General features: G+C 40.5%; 1 protein-coding gene across 2 annotated transcripts in view; it reads right to left on the minus strand.

The window, feature by feature from the left end:
* Nucleotides 1-4,985: 4,985 nt before the first annotated feature.
* Nucleotides 4,986-20,712, minus strand: part of LOC138959376 (uncharacterized) — a 51,874-nt gene continuing 36,147 nt past the window's right edge. For both annotated transcript variants that reach the window (XM_070330814.1, XM_070330813.1), the window contains 13 exons: nucleotides 20,363-20,441; nucleotides 19,542-19,659; nucleotides 17,574-17,654; nucleotides 16,831-16,940; nucleotides 15,178-15,291; nucleotides 14,346-14,507; nucleotides 12,881-13,009; nucleotides 12,163-12,296; nucleotides 11,239-11,388; nucleotides 10,402-10,525; nucleotides 9,928-10,024; nucleotides 9,014-9,124; nucleotides 4,986-7,046 (listed from right to left, as the gene is read on the minus strand). In XM_070330814.1, the coding sequence (XP_070186915.1) occupies nucleotides 6,979-7,046; nucleotides 9,014-9,124; nucleotides 9,928-10,024; nucleotides 10,402-10,525; nucleotides 11,239-11,388; nucleotides 12,163-12,296; nucleotides 12,881-13,009; nucleotides 14,346-14,507; nucleotides 15,178-15,291; nucleotides 16,831-16,940; nucleotides 17,574-17,654; nucleotides 19,542-19,659; nucleotides 20,363-20,441 (1,477 nt within the window). In that variant the 3' untranslated portion in view covers nucleotides 4,986-6,978. The remainder of the gene's footprint in view (nucleotides 7,047-9,013; nucleotides 9,125-9,927; nucleotides 10,025-10,401; nucleotides 10,526-11,238; nucleotides 11,389-12,162; nucleotides 12,297-12,880; nucleotides 13,010-14,345; nucleotides 14,508-15,177; nucleotides 15,292-16,830; nucleotides 16,941-17,573; nucleotides 17,655-19,541; nucleotides 19,660-20,362; nucleotides 20,442-20,712) is intronic.

Here is a 20,712-nt window from a genome sequence, read left to right on the forward strand (position 1 = left end):
GGAACAGAAAAAGAAAAGTTATAGAAACCAAAAACAGTGAATTGCGTGTTACTTTTACAGCAAAAGCAACAATAATAATGCAACGTACCTCAATATTTATCAACACAGAAAAAGGCTTTATCTCCTGGCAAATAAGGTCAATGCAATATGCAACTATTGTGTTGTTAGTGTGTGATTTTGAAACTACATATGTATTTTAACACAGATGTATATCTTTTTTATATGTTTTAGGATTGATATGCAATATATACTTGTCTGGGCAGTGAGCATCTATACAATTATATTTCTTTAAATTAAATTTTAACCTCTAACCTCCCTCTCTCTTCATCACACACACATGCACACGCACAAACACACACACACAAACACACACAGTACACTGACACAAACACACACACAAACACACACACCGACACACACACACGCACACACACCGTGAAACACACACATGCACACACACACACACACTCACACACACACTCACACACACACACACACACACACACAAACACATAACTCTGGCATGACGATATAAACAATGGTTTAATTCAGATTCTGTTCATGGAAGATGACGGCCATTTGTTCTGGTCATAAAGCTGGAGTACATTTTTATTAAATCCAGAAGAAGCCTTTTGGGGTGTGGGGGTCAAATATATATGATTTTCTGTAAAATACTGAGATGTTGAAAATGATCGTCATTGTATTTATTGGTTTGAATATGATACATGAAGAAGGTGCATAGAAAGTATTGGTGTATATAGATATATGATTAAAAAAAAAATAAATAATATACTTTGTTTGGGATTGCTGTATTACAAATATGCGCGGTCTCGTGGAACAGTCTCAATCTGTGTCAAATGTCATATTTTGGTCAAGTATGCAACTAACATAATAGTGCACTGCACAAAGGATAACTACTCTCTGTCTGTTTTTTTGTTGCGTCCTTGTGGAGTTTTGAACATGACCAGGAAAAGTAAAATGCTGACAGTTACTCGAAAACAAGGGAATAGGCCTATTTTGTAACTGTTCAAACGACCTGAGTTCAGAGAAAGAGTGAATAACAACCCTAGATGTAGAAAGTGTCAGTGAGAACGTAAATGTTCTGTCATCGAGGAAGACTATCGATTATGACCCATTCTTGATTCAAACTTTTCAATGTATTGGGTTAAAACGTGATCAGTACGCACTACTGTGATGAGAAGACAGATAAACACAGGAACAGTATTTTTTGACCATCCCAGTCCCAACATCTAAATGTAAATGAAAATGTTTGGTTTTATCTCCACAAATCTAGTGGTAGCTGTCAGTCGTCACTTGGTAGCATTGCAAAGCTTACAGAATGTGTACGCATTGCTTTCTTGTAAACCATAGTCAGTTATACGAGCAAAGCTAAGGGCACTCAACTAAATGCCAAAAGTTCGAAGGCCTGAGGCAAGTAAACTATTTATTTTAATCGATTTTTCTTTAGGGCGATCCAAATGTACTGATATGCATCACTTATGGCACCGACCCTGTATTTACATCGAACAGAAAGAAACAACATGTTTTATACAGCTAGCAAAGGGCTGCTCCCCTCAGGAAGACTTGTAACCGGTTTGGTAATTATTTTGTTTAAATGTATCGTGTGTGTGTGTGTGTGTGTGTGTGTGTGTGTGTGTGTGTGTGTGTGTGTGTGTGTGTGTGTGTGCGTGTGTGTGTTATCCACCTACAGGTTAATTGCATCCATTTTAACATTTTATAGTTCATGCAAAAACAATGAAACAGTTACATGTATTATCAAAGAAAGAAAACATGAAACAGTAATACTTGCACTGAAAAACAAAAACACAATATGTACCGATTGAACATTGGGTTTGCTTTCTTTGAGCCATATGTGATGTCAGAGGCTGACTCATAACTTCATATTGAGGCGACTACTAAAGAGTGCATGTTTGTGTGCGTTCAATCCAAAGAAATAAAAGGAAATCACGATAATTAAAATGGGTCAACATATATATATATAGATAAACATGTTATTTGAAATTTTGACGAAAATATGACATTTGACACAGATCTCGACATTATCTCGATGGTTATTATCATTATTAATAATAATAATTTATATCATTATTATGATGATTATTATCGACAGATCACCTCGATTGCTAGTGCTGTCGCAGAGTACAGTGACTGTCTGGATCTGTGTTTGCATCGTTTCAGTATTTTCAGCATGTCTTGTTTAATCTAGGTGAATGAGGAGAGGGGCAGGAGGGGGAGGGTGCTCAATGAGAGACACTCATGAGATAATAATCGTTCAAATCACAAGTGTGTATATCATGTAAATGAGGTCATGTCAAGCAAGTCTGGCAGGGACCTGTTTTCCACTGCTTATGATGCCAAAGTCACCGAGACAAACGTCATTATAGAAAAAAAAATGGTGCTCGCTAATTCCCCTCGATGAATTTGTTGAACTAACACGTCACGCCACACTTTCCAGAGTGACGTTTCTTTGCTTTGACGTAATAGATTGCATGAGGCTTTAGAAGAGATCGAGGTTCCAAAACAAGCGTCTTCAATTTGGCTGCCTCTACTGCGGGACGTTTTGAGTAAAATACACGTAAGTACAGTATGTAGGATAAACAGAATACTACATGGCTTGGTGTGTCGTACCAGATTTACACTCGTTGCTTTTTCAAATAGTGAACAGCTCGCTTTCGCTCGCAGTTCAATATTTATAAAAACAAACTCGTGTAAATCTGGTACGACACAGCAAGCCATGTAGTATTCTCTATTTCTCACTCGACTTTTTCTCATCCTAACAAAATCTCCACCTCATTAAACCCTATTTTGTGGGCTTTTTTCACCTTCTCTCTCTCTCTGTTTTTGAGTCACTTGAGAAAAAGTGACTATGTAATCGGTCAGTGTTAGTCTGTCCGGCCGTCCGTAGACACCACCTTAACGTTGGACTTTTCTCGGAAACTATCAAAGCGATCGGGCTCATATTTTGTTTAGTCGTGACCTCCAATGACCTCTACACTTTAACGATGGTTTCGTTGACCTTTGACCTTTTTCAAGGTCACAGGTCAGCGTCAAAGGAAAAATTAGACATTTTATATCTTTGACAAAGTTCATCGGATGTGATTGAAACTTTGTAGGATTATTCTTTACATCAAAGTATTTACATCTGTAGCCTTTTACGAACGTTATCAGAAAAACAAGGGAGATAACTAGCCTTTTCTGTTCGGCAACACACAACTTAACGTTGGGCTTTTCTCGGAAACTATAAAAGTGACCGGGCTCAAATTTTATGTGAACGTGACTCATTGTGTTGTGAATAGCAATTTCTTCCTGTCCATCTGATGCCTCATATAATATTCAGAACTGCGAAAGTGACTCGATCGAGCGTTTGCTCTTCTTGTTGTTGTTGTCGTTGTTCTTTTTGTCAGTGCACTTCGAAAAATGTGTATGCATAACAACAGTGAGTATATCGACATCATCATCGTCGTCGTCGTCGTCTCAGCAGAGTTAGTCCTCACGCGTCTATCGATTCAATCACAAGACACACGCACCAGGAAACATAACAGAAAACAAAAACTTTGTTTGGGTATAATTTTATTTGCGCTAATACAAACCATTATCTAGTTACAAAAGACTAAGCCTATATCAGGACAGGACTGTGAAATTTGTCTCAGAAGTAATTGTAGAAAGCACAACTGTTCTCTATTTTCAACCTTGGACTAAAACATTTCACGCAGATGTGGCCGGGCCAAGGGGAAAGAGCACTTTCATATTCATGAACAAAGACGATGTGAAAACCGAAATCTAAAGTGAACATTGCAATTCATTCAAGAAAGAGAACAATCAAACAAAGGTCAACATTTACAATACACACAGTACAGCAACATGTTGCTAAGTAAAATTAAAAACAAGTCGCGTAAGGCGAAAAAACAACATTTAGTCAAGCTGTCGAACTCACAGAATGAAACTGAGCGCACTGCAATATTTCACCAAGACCGCATACTCGTAGTTTCGTCAGTCCAACGCTCGTGGCAAAGGCAGTGAAATCGGCAAGCCAGAATTGTGCGGTAATGGTCGCGCTGAGCAGGATAACACGCTTTTCTGTATCTCTCTTCATGTTAACTTTCTGAGCGTGTTTTTAATCCAAACATATCATATCTATATGTTTTTGGAATCAGGGACCGACACGGAATAAGATGAAATTGTTTTTAAATCGATTTCGGAAAATTAATTTTAATCATAATTTTCATATTTTTAATTTTCAGAGCTTGTTTGAAATCCAAATATAACATATGTATATGTTTTTGGTGTGACAGGGGAGGCTACCGCTCCTTTCACAGCAGACTCTGCACCCGAGTTGTTGGCCTTTAAGTCAACACCAGTGGATTGTAGAGTTCTGTTTGTGATGGGGTCTGGTGGTTTCCGATTGTCTGTATGTTCATGGAAACCTTCGGGTTTGCATAACAGTTTTTATAGGGCTAAGAAATTAGCCCTAACATTTTCAATCCTGTTTGATTGCACTTCGCTTCCCGAGGTGATCGTAGTGTTTCGGCACTCGGTTACATCTGGCGCTTGCGAGCAGGGATGGGACTCGGCATGATATGTTCAGGTAATGGCATAATATGACCACTGAACATTTTAGTGCTGTTCCCATTCTGCGAACTTGGGATGGACAGTGGTCCCCCGGTTCGGAACTTCGGGACGAAGTTCATTTCAAACGGGGGCGATTGTGACAGGGGAGGCTACCGCTCCTTTCACAGCAGACTCTGCACCCAAGTTGTTGGCCTTTAAAAGTCAACACCAGTGGATTGTAGAGTTTTGTTTGTGATGGGGTCTGGTGGTTTCCGATTGTCTGTATGTTCATGGAAACCTTCGGGTTTGCATAACAGTTTTTATAGGGCTAAGAAATTAGCCCTAACATTTTCAATCCTGTTTGATTGCACTTCGCTTCCCGAGGTGATCGTAGTGTTTCGGCACTCGGTTACATCGGAATCAGAAAATGATGAAGAATAAGATAAACGTAAATTTGGATCGTTTTATAACAACAAAAATTTAATTACCGGGTACCATTTTCAGATTTTTAATGACCAAAGTCATTAATTAATTTTTAAGCCACCAAGCTGAAATGCAAGACCAAAGTCCGGCCTTCGTCGAAGATTGCTTTACAAAAATTTCAATCAATTTGATTGAAAAATGGGGTGTGACAGTTTGTTTGTTTATTTGTTGCTTAACGTCCAGCCGACTACGCAGAGCCATATCAGGACGAGGAAGGGGGGGATGAAGGGGGCCACTTGTCAAGCGATTCCTGTTTACAAATGCACTAACCCATTACTTGTGTCCCAGCAGGCTTTAGTAAAACTAAATTAATACCTACTGGAAGATTACCAGTTTCCAGTATGTTAAAATAGGCTTAACCTATCTACTGCTGGACTTACATCAGAACACTAACAGATTAAACTATACATGAATCGCAAGACAAGCGGCAAGAGAAGAGATTTTTGGAAAAAATACAGGTGAATGAGCAAGAAGGCAGAAAAAAGAAAAGAATTCATGAAGAAAAAGAGAGCATGACAGGAAAGAGGAACCAAAAATCTACCTAACAGCAAACTAGAAAGCTCCTGCGGCTCCAAAAACAGGAGGGGCCTTTAATTTCATAACCGCAGTGCCCCACTGCGGGAGGGTGTGACAGTGCCGCCTCAACGTTTACAAAAAGCCGGATATGACGTCATCAAAGACATTTATCCAAAAAATGAAAAAAACCGTCTGGGGATTTCATACCCAGGAACTCTCATGTAAAATTTCATAAAGATCGGTCCGGTAGATTACTTTGAATCGCTCTACACACACACACACACACACACACACACACACACACACACACACACACACCACGACCCTCGTCTCGATTCCCCCTCTATGTTAAAACATTTAGTCAAAACTTGACTAAATGTAAAATACACGGAAGTTAAATTTCAAATGTAAAAAAAACCACTTAAATATCGCTAGTTAATTGATATGTGTTCATTACACAACCGAGGAGGTTCACTCAAATAATCACATGGTTAAAAGAATACAGCCAAACAGTATTGACAATTCTTAACACAACAATATGTTAAGTCAATGGCTCACATTTGCATCTTTTTGCCAACAAATATGTTCGTTTATCACACAAAAGGGAGAGTTCACAATTGTGGCGTAGCTCGACACAAATTCACGGACTACATCTCAACGGTAACGCACATAAAAGGATAGTGCTGCAAATATTGATTTGCGGATGTCGCAGCAATGACAAACCTCTGTCAGTGTTCATCAGAATTAGATATTGTCAAGCTACCATTTAGTTTGCAATTCCACATGTTGTTGTTAGAACTTTTAGCATGTGAAATATCAGTGAGCCATTTAAACAGGACTGTTTGCAGTTGCGTATTACTTTACTCTGTGTGTGTGTGTGTGTGTGTGTGTGTGTGTGTGTGTGTGTGTGTGTGTGTGTGTGTGTGTGTGTGTGTGTAAAAACTAGTAGAAAAGTAAGAAGAAAATACAGTACATGGTTTATCAAATAGTTTTATACGCATACTACACGTTCAGTTATAATTTTATTGTTGTGCATGTGCAATGTTGCACACATTGGATCTTTCTACGCATCACAGTACGTATGAGAGCATTTAACCTATCAACAGCATAAAAATATATATATACGTTTCATCACAATTTCATTCCAAAGCATCATTATTTGTTCGTGAAATCGGCGCATTACATGGCTGAAAAAGAAACTATACGTCACATCAAAGATAATGAGGACGATGCTGATAGTGTCACACAAAGTAAACCGAACAGGAACACCCTTCAGATCTTCGATACTTTATGCCACGACTACTCTGTGCAGGATAAAAGAAGTCTCAGGATATGGAGTGTTGTACGTGATAGTTTTAGCAACACGGATAGTGCGCGGCTTGAGACGCTCACTCGAACATCTGACGTGCATTACATCTTGAGATGCTCCAACTTGATTCCCACATTCTGTTGAATCTTATCAAGGGTGAAGGGAATGTCTGCAAGAACAAAAAAGAAAAGTTAAGTAGGCCTAAGCATCTAGTACATGTACATTAGAAAAAAATCAAGGCTGAAGGAAGAAACCAGCTCCTTAAATACCAACATACCTGACTTTGTTTTGGAGAATACAATGTAGAACAATTGCTTGTTGGTAGCTGAAAAAACGACCCCCATACATGCTTACACAGACGATTGATGGACTGGTTTATTAAATTAACCGTTGTTTTGTTGGTGTTGTTGTTGTCTTCTTTTTTCTTCTTCGTAAAACTCGCCAAAACATGAAGCTAATGCATTATAATTATGTCATTCGCATTTTAGAGCTCTTGTTTTGTCTAGACTGCTTCTCATATTAAACCTTGGTATTATTTCTAATGTTTTGTTTATGCTTTATCTTGATTTTGTATAGACTGCTTCTCACATCGTAAATTTTAAATGTTTTATTTACGCCTTTTCTTAGTTTGCAGAGCCTGACTCTTTCTGATAATAATTATTTCTGTAAAGTTAAAATTTGAATTCATTTGTGCTTTATCTTGTGTTTTCTGTCATCTGTAATGAAACTTGTTCAGTAATACTCAGGTAAAATTCATATCTAATTGATATTCATCAGCAACCTAGCCTTCTTCACAACAATGGACCAGGTTACTATGGCCGTCAGAGATACACGACCACTTGATGCATTCATCACTTCTATACTTTCCAGCAACCTAGCCTTCTTCACAACAATGGATCAGGTTACTATGGCCGTCAGAGATACACGACCACTTGATGCATTCATCACTTCTATACTTTCCAGCAACCTAGCCTTCTTCACAACAATGGATCAGGTTACTATGGCCGTCAGAGATACACGACCACTTCATGCATTCATCACTTCTATACTTTCCAGCAACCTAGCCTTCTACACAACAATGGATCAGGTTACTATGGCCGTCAGAGATACACGACCACTTGATGCATTCATCACTTCTATACTTTCCAGCAACCTAGCCTTCTTCACAACAATGGATCAGGTTACTATGGCCGTCAGAGATACACGACCACTTCATGCATTCATCACTCCTATACTTTCCAGCAACCTAGCCTTCTTCACAACAATATATGGATCAGGTTACTGTGGCCGTCAGAGATACACGACCACTTCATGCATTCATCACTTCTATACTTTCCAGCAACCTAGCCTTCTTCACAACAATGGATCAGGTTACTATGGCCGTCAGAGATACACGACCACTTCATGCATTCATCACTTCTATACTTTCCAGAAGGCGGGTATGAATGAAATGACACAACGTTTCATATTTTGCTCACCTGGAGAATCCTACCAAACTAGGTGAGCGAAACCTGGAATGCTACGACATTTTCTTTTTCTATAACTCAACAAAGGAACGAAAGTAGGTTGAAACTGAAATACTACGACCATATATCTCTCTACCTGCTTCTATGAAATTTAAAGAACGGTACGTGAGTCAAAACAAACAACTGATAAACAGTTTTTATCGAACCTCCAGTAAATTACAACTTAAACACAAGAAAATTTTGTTAGAGGCCGAACTAGGTCTTCTGCTTGTTAGCTGAAATTTAAATATTGTGTGTATCTTTCCCTGCATTCGATGTTTACCTTTTTTTATGCCATGTATGCATAGCCTCTATGGAGAAGGAGGCCGTTCGGGTTTCCCGAGTTTATTTTTTCTCAGTTTAGTGACACCATCATATTACCTTTCCTGATTATATTTAGTGATTTTTGAAATAGTTGTTTCTGCTGATCAACTGACTGTGGGGTTATCCTTATCCCGGAAGAAACAGTGGGTGGTACGCAATCAGCGTGACTCACTACCAAGAAAAACAGTAACTAATTTTGTCTAATACCATGTGTGTATCTGTAGTGGCCGTGCTGGTGACCAGCAAGAACACGTGTGATGGGAGATTAATGTCTCACAATCTTCATTTCTCTCCCACTGTAACTCACCAACGGGAACGAAAGTGGATGATCCAGTGAGATCCTTGCTGGCTTCCTCCACGCTGCGTTTGAGGGACAACATGGCGGCGGCCGACAGACCGGTGGAGGGCTCGCCGGTTGCTGAAATAAAACCACGCAATCATGTAATGATTTGAACCATTTGTCCAAGTAGGCCTATGTACTATGTACATTTCGTTGTCTTTAGTACGTGTTTGCGTTTAGCCAATATTCGACTAAAATTATTCATTTGCGGTAGGCTAGGAATAGAGACGCAGGGCGCATGCGTGCATGAGTATGTGTGAATCCCCACAAAACTACTGGACCGAGATGTTTATGAATCTGTACATATTATTCCAGATAACATCCCCACACTTTGTTGTTTTCAAAATAAAAATATAGTAAGATGCCTTTGATGACGTCCTATCCGCCCGTTCAAAAAGTTGAGGCGGCACTGTGGTGACACATTTTTTATTCAAAGTCATTGAATGTTTCGTCAAACAATTTTTGACCTGGTCTGGACTTCTGGATTGCCTTTCAGTTTGGAAGCTTAAAAATAATTCACTAATTTGTAAATTAAAATTCCGCTTGATAATGAAATGACAAAAACAGATTCAAAATTGTTGAAAAAATTGGATTCCTTATCGTTTCCTGAATCTGCCTAAAAAAGATTTATGTATAATGTGTTTGAATTGAAGATGTGTGAAAAAATAAAGAAAAACAGTCTTGCACAATAGGTTCAGTTTGCTTCAGTCACCGAGACCACTGATTTTCGGAAGTATCCAGTACGTTCAATTCCAATCTTGTAGGCCAAAAGTGTGACTTGTTGGTATTGTGGTAAGAATTGGTGTCATATTTACCAGCCAAAGGAATAACTAAATAAAAAGAATACAGCCGATTAGACAGTGGTGCTATTGACTACTGACCCTTTGAGCTTCTGATTCCCACAGGATTGGGGGCATCAGGAAGGAGATGGATTCTCCAGTCAATGGGGATGTCTTTTGTAGTTGGGGGCTTGTACTCCTGCAGAACAGAAAGCATCGTTAGAAATAGGTAAAATTGCAGGTCTACGTAGTAGATTTAGTTATTCTTGTCTTAGCTGTAGACAAGTAAGTGCGTGGCAAATAACCTACAATAGTACAGAAAGAAAACAAAGGGAGAGAAGCAATAAGACAACGAGACAAAATAGTTGGCGAAAACTATAACCAATCTCCCAGGAATTATGCGCATTGCATAATGATAGACACACAAATCACATTCTCATAGGCAAATTTGCTGAAGAGTAACCATAAAACACTACTTAAATGAGTGTCCTCTTACTCACAAACTTGCGCTTCAATTCCATTAAACAAGACCCAAAAGAAAGAAAATCAATCACTTATGAAGCTAAGAGTACTGACCCATGTTCCATCGTTGAGCACGGCCCCTGTGTCCTTGTCATAGACGATGTCCTCCAGCAGGTTGAAGCCCAGACCGCACACAAACCCGCCCTCTATCTGACCGATGTCTATCATTGGGTTCAAGCTGCCACAGATAGAAAGTGAGGTCACTGCACGAAGCTTAGCACTGTCAACTTCAATTCGTACACCGATTAACCCTTGATTTGCCCATGTTGTCCATACTATAATCAAGATAAAAGCCGCATTCACTGCCATTCATCAAATACGAAATTTAAGAATGCCTTTATTAATGTCGAGTGGCTTTCACGGATAGAACTAGGTACAGCTAGCATACAAAGTTAGTGATCTTCGTGAAAAGTCATGAGAACACGCATTGCGACAAGCAGCCACACATTTGAATCAAAAGTAAGTGATACCCTTGCACCTTCAGTGGTCTGGATATAACAGAAAGCTTTCAGTCAAGCTTTCGATTGAGAAATCCTATGAATGACGTTTGCTTTCAAGTTGATTCGGTTTTTCAAGCTTCCTGAAATATGTATTTAATATTCCTTTCATCCTTGAAACGAACCATCACCCAAATGTCACTTGTCAAACACGTTTAATCTTCAAAATTATAATTTATATTCACTCGATAGTCTTTGTAAGGGGCTCCGCTCACATAATATGTAACTTCAGCAGAACCGACGACGCACTGCAGATTATCTCAGCCCGCTACACGTTGCATGAAAGGTAAACAGGCCAAGTACTCGTCATAATCCCTATCGCAGCATAAATAATATGCAGTGCGTCGTCTGTGCCGCTGAAACTGCGCAGGTATATTCTGCTCATAAGACTCACCTCTCGCCGCAGTCAAACATGATGTCGACACGGTCGATGCCATACTCGCCGGTGAGTACGTCAAGATTCGTCTCCGCCACGGCAGCGCAGTACGTGAAGTAGGCGTGATGATCACCAGCTGCTGCCCCTGCTGCCCCTTCTGCGAAAGGTCTGCACAACATACAGATAAATACGAATAATAAGCATAATCAGAATAATTATAATAATTATAATCATTATCATCCTCATCCTCATCACCATCACCATCACCATCACCATCATCATAAGCAGTAGTAGTAGCAATATTATTATCATCATCATTATTATTATTATTATCATTATTATTACTATTATAAATAACTTGTTAAAAGCACAAGTCCCGATTATAGCTCCAAGCGCTAAATTTCCAATTCCAATACAAGAAACATTTACGCACACACACACACACAGACGCGCGCGCACACAGAAATGCAACTAAACTAACGTAGCAATAAGACTATAAAGTACAATCAACATCAGCACAAAAAACCGTTATCATTGACATCAAGGAATCATCTTGTTTTTCATCGGTCTTTTGTAACAGGCAAAATTTTCTTAAAGTTCACATGGTACGCGTCTGTGCCAAGGATAAGTGTCGTGAAATTAATCGATCTTAATTTTTCAAAGAGGCGATTTCTCAAATGAGGTTGCTTACAAACCCTGCATTTAAATCACAAAAACTGGCTCGGGAAAAAAGAACTCACGTGTTGTTTTCGTTTTTTGTCAAGTTTAGGATTTATTTGTATTTTTTTGTTTTCATCTTCTGTGGTCATCGGCTACAACTCCAATGCGCACTCGAATTTCTTACTAGTGAAGTTGTACGCGTACGACTGTTTTCTAACCCACAATTCAGGCAACCATGCTCCGTCTTCGGGGACAAACAAGGCAATGATTAGTAATACTGACGTGGACTTGGCGGCCAGATCAATCTTGGCTTTGAGAGAAGCCTTGACCAACGTCTGCCAGTCAGCATCGGGCGGCAGTTTGGCTTTGATGGGATCCATCTTCTCGCGCAGGGTCTTGCACGCTTCCAACGCAGCCTGGGATGAAGTGACAGAATTCAGGTAAGACCGTTGTGTCAAATCACACTCACAGACAAACAAATATACACACACAAACAAACACACAGACATCCAAACACAGACATCCAAACACACACACACACACATGAGTATACACACACACACATGTATACACACACACACATGTATACACACACATGTATACACACACACACACACTCACACACACACACGTATACACACACACTCACACACACACACACACGTATACACACACACACACACACACACACACACACACACACACACACACACACACACACACACACACACAAAGCGTTTCACAACAATAACATTAACAATTTATTTTCCATTGACATCATCTTCAACGCATCCACCTGCCTGTTTACAATTTAATATACACATTTTAATACAAAGTATGATGACGTAGTAATAAGGCAATAAGGAATATGATAGACACCTAGATACTAAATATTAACTTAGTCAGTGCCTCATTTTGAGATAACTTTACAATATACTTAAAATCATTATTCTTATTATCTATCACAACCATAATATTGCATTATAACTTGCACACTCACGTAAACAGCTCTTTCGCTGGTGGTACTGCCTCCAGTGATAGACGAGTTGGGCACGACATAGGACAGGTTGGGTCGGACCTTCACCATGTCCACTGGGATTCCCAGTCCGTGGGCAACTGCTTGGGCAACCTGCCGAACAGCTGCTGTGTAAGTTTTGCCACACTACCATGATACTGAGAGAAGGAGCAAACCATGTACCAAGAGGGATGGTAGTGAACCAATACACTGTTAACAAATCCAAAATTTAATTAGTAAATTTTGATTTGATTAACATACTTACCCGACTCACATATAGCATTAACTGGTGTCTTTGCCCTGACAAAATCCAATGCAGCGCCCCTTAACACGCTTGCAATAACTCCACCAAGAGAAATTGTGTGACCCAATTGTTTTAAAGTGGAAGAAATCGCCGATCTCCTGACCTTAAGAGATGATGGGGACCTGCCTTGGGAGGCTAACCATGACAAATGATTAGCCACCTGCATTGAACGAGGAGAGGTAGCGTTTACCCCATTATCTGTACACCATGTCACCCAACCAGACCAGTGTGAAGTGTAAACAGAGCTTGTAGACTGTCTGTGAGCCTTCTGAACCAAATCGAGGGTACCGTCCGAAGCACCTGAGTGACGCAAAGACTTCCTCACAGTCTCCAGCCGTGAAGGCGCAGAGCCTGTGGATTCTCGTGATGTACGCCCGTGCGCGGTTGGAGCAGATCTTCCTTCTCTAGATCTAGAGGAATGGGAGGACCTACTGCGAGACGAAGTAAGTCCGGAAACCAATGTTGGCTTGAGAAGCAGGGACCTGTAAACGGGGTGAAACACTGTCTAGAAGACAGTAGGCTGAAAGCCTGTAGCGTAGTGTAAATCGCGTCCGAGTGTCTCGGAGGCTGAAGTGGGAGTGAGCTTTCACAACATGGCGGCGGTGGAGTCACGCGTGATCTGTCACGTGACGGTATGACCTTGACTCTTGTCTAACATGGGTTATAGGTCAAGGCCGTTCTTTTTTAGGGGGTTACTTCCCCTTTGGAGTGAAGCGTAGTTCAGCGTCTTAGCACTTAAACTGAAGTTAATGCTATATGTGAGTCGGGTTAAGATATGTAATTTAATGCATATTTTATGGCTTGAGATTACGGTTGAACTCTGCAAATATCAGAGGTTTGAGCGGCTTTTCTCTCAATGAAAGTTCTTTATATGATACATGAAGATATGTCACAAATGTTCGACTTAGATAACTTTTTAAGTTATTCCTAATAAAGAGTCTTTATGTCAACTGAACATGAATCCGGGACGCCCCCCACCCTTTTTTAAAAAAACTTTTCAAAGTAAATCAAGATTTTTAAACAAGATTGGGTGGTTTAGAACCTTCTTCACTTTCCTGTGGTAGACCTAAATTAAAGTTGTTTCTGGAAGGGACCATCCAGAAGCCAAGATATGCCATGTAGCAGCAGGCGTCACAGCTGGCATACCTTCATGTAGAGCCCCTGTCCCATCTCCACGCCCCCCTGCACCACAGTGACAGTGCCATCCCCGGCATAGACAGACAGCAGGAGGGGCATGCCGTGGTCCATCAGCATCATGCCGTACTTCACCGCCGCCATCGTGATGCCGCGCTTCTTCCACGTGTTGGCCTGTAACAAAATCGTCTAATATTCTCCACATTGCTCTCATAAACTGAAAACAAAAGTTCTTTGATCCATTTAAATCAACTTCTACTCCTACGATCTACCAGCATCAAGGTGTACTCCTGTCATCCGCCAGCAGTAAATTGTACTCCAACGATTGATCGTCACGAAATTGTACTGAATGATCCACCGGCATCAACGTGTAGGTATGCTCCATCAGCATCAAACTGTACTTTCAGCACTCAGTGTTACGACGCCTTATATTCTACGGTTTTATTGTCCCTGTCCGCGAAACAAATTGTAGGGTTGTGCTGAAAAACAATTTGCCTGGAGTATTGAATGTGCACGAGAGTGGTCTTAAGGTGGAAATCTTGATCAAAACGGTATATCGAAAGAAAAAACTACTTGATACGCTTTTTTCTTAATAGAGCAGGACAATATATTCAAAGCAAACAATGCTTGCTGGTGTTTTCCACCTCATTGTGTATACTTAGAGGATATTTCTGTGCTGATTTGCTCTTTCGCTTCGTAAGCATGTTTAAGATACAATAGTCTGTGTGAAGAAAAAAACCACGACAGACACGAGAAAAGAGTAACAAGATAAGTAACGTTAACAGCACAAGAAAAAATAAGGCATACAATCAGAATTGTCTTCATGCAAAATTATGTTTCATACCCGGTTGTAGGCTTCGATCTCATCCATGCGTCTGGGTACTTCTGCCTCGGTCTTCAGTTTGTCCCACACCTGTCTCATGGTGCAATACCTCAGCACCTGGCCCGTGATGTCTTTCTGTCAACCCATAGACACACACTGTGGTTATTCATACAGTCTGTGCCACACCTGTCTCACGGTGCAATACCTCAGCACCTGGCCCGTCATGTCTTTCTGTCAACACAGACACACACTGTGGTGTTTCTTACAGTCTGTCCCACACCTGTCTCATGGTGCAATACCTCAGCACCTGGCCCGTCATGTCTTTCTGTCAACACAGACACACACTGTGGTGTTTCTTACAGTCTGTCCCACACCTGTCTCATGGTGCAATACCTCAGCACCTGGCCCGTCATGTCTTTCTGTCAACACAGACACACACTGTGGTGTTTCTTACAGTCTGTCCCACACCTGTCTCACGGTGCAATACCTCAGCACCTGGCCCGTCATGTCTTTCTGTCAACACAGACACACACTGTGGTGTTTCTTACAGTCTGTCCCACACCTGTCTCATGGTGCAATACCTCAGTATTCGGCCCGTAATGTCGTTCTGTCAACACATAAAAACACACACTGTGGTTATTCATGCAGTCGGTCACACGAATGTCCAAAGGTGCAATACCTCAGCACCTGGCGCGGCCCGTAATGTCTTTCTGTCAACACATAGAAACACACTGTCGTTATTCATATAGTCTGTGCCACACCTGTCTCACTGTGGTTATTCATAGAGTTTGTAACACACTTGTCTGATGGTGCAATACCTCAACACCTGGCACGTAATATCTACCTGTCAACACATAGACACACACACTGTGGTTATTCATAGTCTGTCCAACTCCTGGCTGATGTTGCGATGCCCAGCAGCTGACCCGTAATATCGTTCTGTCCACACATGAAATAAGCCACGATTACTCGTACATTGTGTCGACCACTGGTCAGTGCATGAGATATATAGAGAATACTGCACGGCTTGCTGTGTCGTACCAGATTTACACGAGTTGTTTTTTTAAATATTGAACTGCGAGCGAAAGCGAGCTGTTCACTATTTGAAAAAGCAACAAGTGTAAATCTGGTACGACACAGCAAGCCATGTAGTATTCTGTTTATCCTACATACTGTACTTACGTGTATTTTACTGAAAATGTCTTGCAGTCGAGGCAGCTAAATTGAAGACGCTTGTTTTGGAACCTGATCTCTTCTAAAGCATCGTGCAATCTATTACGTCAAAGCAAAGAAACGTCATTCTGAAAGTGTGGCGTGACGTGTTAGTTCTACAAATTCATCGAGGGTAACTAGCGAGCGCAATTATTTTCTATAATGACGTTTGTCTCGGTGACTTTGGCATCATAAGCAGTGGAAAAACAGGTCCCTGCCAGACTTGCTTGACATGACCTCATTCACATGATATACACATGTGTGATTTGAACGATTATTATCTCACGGGTGTCTCTCTCACGTAAACGGTATGTAGGATAAACCGTGTTTAATCATGCAGGATGTCTCACATGCCTTATTATCGACACTTGCGGATGCTTCGCGACAGTAACATCTCATGTCTTTATCACATCACATTATTTTGAAAAACCTGAGTTGTTTGTCTTAACACAGTCCGCGTACCTGGTCTTTCTCGTACAGGTTGATCTCTTTGACAAGGATGGGGTGCTTCTTCACCGCATTGGCCACGTGTTCCAGAATGGTCTCAATCATGGCGGAACAAGGTGTGGTGCCTGCCAGATAAAAAGTCAACCCGTTTGTACAACAATGAACGATTAACGGACAGTGTCGTCAAAGTGGCAGGTATTGAAGAATGAATGAGAGAAAGGGAGAGAGGGCGGAAGGGAAAGGACAGACAGACAGACAGACAGACAGACAGAGACAGATAGAGAGTAAGACATAATACAATAGCCGATTTTCAAACCAAATGCAATGAGGGCGATACAAACAAAACGAAACAAAACAAAGGAGACGGAACGATACAAAAAAAAAGGTAAACTATCGAAGAAAATGGTTATGACGAAAGTCTCAATAGTAATTACCCCAGACCAGATTTATTACAGAGTTGCAACTTTAATAAGAGAGAGATAGCAAGAGGAAGCCTAGCGTCTTAAAACAACAGGAATATGGAAGAAGAAGAAAAGAAACTGAGATGCCTCAGGACAACCTTTTCCGACTTATACATAAAGCTAGTTGAATAGATCAGCGCCGCTTTTGGACTAGTCGTAGCTGAGATGAGCGTAATGGCCCCACAACCTCTTTCGCATATTTCGTAACAGTGTTGTTAGATCAGTACCTTCTCCTACAAATACAATATGCCTTGCATTTACTTGCAGCAAGGCTACACAGGTGAATGTTACGCTTACCTGGTCCTCTGACCGGAGCACTTGGAGCTTTGTTGGTCTTGATGATGGTGGGGGTGATTCTCCAGTTGGGGCAATGGTAACCTGTGGCGAATAACACCGCTACTCTACATCACTGTTATTTTCAGAAATGCGCAAAGTACAGAATTCGAATCAATTTATTTTGTAATTCTCATCAAGGGTTGTTGCAAGTATTCGTAGATATGTGCCTGCGTGCCTGCGTGCGTGCCTGCGTGTGTCTGTCTGTCTGTCTGTCTGTCTGTGTATGTGTATGTGTGTCTGCGTGCATGACGGGAAGAGGTACCATTCCCAAAACAATATAATTTAGCTTTACTGTTCTTATTTTATGATCACACAACATAAAAGCATATAAACCCGTGTAAAGACTAAGTGTCTTTAAATTGTCACACTGTAGAAACAAATCTAGATTTACCGATAGAAAATATATTTCAGGTACACTACTTACACTGATGTTATAAATAATTGTACCTATTGATCTTCTCTGATGGAACTATAGCATCTGCGCCTTCATAAAGGTAGAACAAAGGGCCTGCGTCATGTTTATCTTATAGGCTAAACTTTGACGAGAAGCGTTTACCTAAATCAAACCATGGACATTTAATGCGTATGCGTCTTTCTTATTCAAGATTAAGTTATGGGTACACCTATTGACTGAGGTACCAAGCAAGAAGCCATAAGGGGTATAGGCTTACAAGCTCATTGCCGAACTTTTTCATCACAAACTGTTTTCACAGCGAAGGCAATGTCCCTCTGCGATGTCTGTTTTTTACATTTAGTCAAGTTTTGACTAAATGTTTTAACGTAGAGGGGGGACGATCTTCATGAAACTTGACATGAGAGATCCTGAGTATGGTATCTCCAGACGGTTTTTTCATTTTTTTTTTAATAAATATCTTTGATGACGTCATATCCGGCTTTTCGTGAAAGTTGAGGCGGCACTGTCACGCTCTCATTTTTCAACCAAATTGGTTGACATTTTGGTCAAGTAATATCCGACGAAGCCCGGACTTTGGTATTGTATTTCAGCTTGGAGGCTTAAAAATTATTTAATGAGTTTGCTCATTAAAGTTGTCATTAAAATCGATTTTTCGCAAACAGATTTAAAATTGATTGCATCGTATTCTTCATCACATTCTTTCTTTCTTTATTTGGTGTTTAACGTCGTTTTCAACCGTTCAGGGTTATATCGCGACGGTTCATCACATTCTGAATCTAAAAATATATACATATGTCATGTTTACTCTTAAAATGTGATCACAATTAACGAAAATAGATTAACTAGTCTTACGATTAAAATTTAAGAAATCGATCCAAAAATGATTTCATCTTATTCTTTATCATTTCCTGATTCCAAAAACATAGATATGATAGGTTGTATTCAAAACAAGTTCAGAAAGTTAACAAGAATACAGAAAATCGCGCTTTCCTGCTTAGCACAATACACTACCGCGCCATTCTGGCGTGTTAATTTCACTGCGTTTTGCACGTGGGAGGTGAGCGATTTCCTTCTCGCGGGGATTGACGAAGCTGTACTGTCTTGGTGAAAAAATACAGTGCGTTCAGTTTCATTCCGTGACTGAGTTCGACAGCTTGACTGAATGTAGTAATTTCGCCTTACGCGACTTGTTACAATGTATTGTCTTCAATGTGTTCAATGAGGTTCTATCTTTAGTACTTCGTCGTGTACCAAGTTTATGATGAAAGATTCCCAACAGCACATGTATGCCCCGTCTGGAATCGTACTCAGGTATTTTTCAAAGCGTTTTCGTAAAGCCTCAAATAAATTGGGCGAAGTTGACTTCTCAAAGTCTGCTTCACGAAGCTGGCTACACGAAGCTTTGGTGCTGAATTTTCTATTAAAACTGAAAAGACTTAACGAAGCCAACTTCGGGTTCAATGAAGAACAGTCTTAACATGCATAATCATTAATGGGATAAAGTGTTACAGTACCCTGGTCCATCTGTGTGGTGAACTCGGCCACAGCAAACTGCATGGAGTTGGACTTGCCGTTGTCCATGTACACATCCATGATGATTCCGTTGATCTTGCCCTCTCTCGTACAGCCCACCTGAACAATATAGTGTCAGTACAGTAGCGGTCACACGTTCAACATTGGTGTTCAGTAAAAGAGCGCCTTTGTTCTTAATCAGACCTGTGTATGAGGTGCAAGCATCATTTAATAATGGTATAACTCATATTGCACCTGTTTTGTCTGTATGTGTGTGTGTTTGTGTTTGTGTGTGTGTGTGTTGTGTGTGTGTGTTGTGTGTTTTGTGTGTGTGTGTGTTTGTGTTTGTGTGTGTGTGTGCATGCGCGCGTTGTGTGTGTGTGTGTGTGTCTATATTGTGTAGGTGGGTTTTATTTTTTGGGGGGAGGTGGTTTGTTTTGTTTTTTGCTTTAAAAAATCATAATCAGCCTAAGTCTGTGTGTAGCTTTTCATCTTCTTCCGTGTTCGGTCTATATTTAATGGACCCCAAAAGTAAGTAAGTGGTTCTTCAACCATATTTTCAGTACTGTCCAATTTGTACACGGCAATCATACTCGAACAGCGTCAGAGCTAGTCTGGGACACAGTACTGCGTAATACAATACAAAACATCACTGTACAATACCCTATCACCTGAATGTCTCAAAAATGCAATGGATGAATGTGAAAATAAAAGAATGAGGTGTTCAGTGTGTTAAAGGGGCAATATTTGTCCTGCATGACGCTACACTGTAATGTGAAGGTTCTGTCTTCAAAAATGTCTGTAACTGGCAGAACTTGAATACCTTGTATTTGGCCAACAGGTGTGGTCGTTTCCCGGCGGTTTTCATGGTGTTAGACAAGCTGGTGCTGGTTCGTACGGGTCTGTAGGAAAACAGCGAGACATCAAAAGTCCGGTTTACATGCCACAATGGTATAAACTTTGTGCAAAATGTGCAACACAACTAAACAGTGTATCGTTTCACAATTGGCTAGAATGCTACGTCCAGCCTAGCATGATTAAAAAGGTATATTGGCGATTCATTCTTAAATGACTTTTCTTTGGTCCGTGTCAGTTGGTGATATGTGGGTGCAAACCGGTCTTTTTGAAGAACCTGACATTCGTTGACACACGTCAGAAATATCCCAACAGTCT

Source organism: Littorina saxatilis, linkage group LG2 (assembly GCF_037325665.1).
Source record: "Littorina saxatilis isolate snail1 linkage group LG2, US_GU_Lsax_2.0, whole genome shotgun sequence".
In the NCBI taxonomy this organism is placed as follows: domain Eukaryota; kingdom Metazoa; phylum Mollusca; class Gastropoda; order Littorinimorpha; family Littorinidae; genus Littorina; species Littorina saxatilis.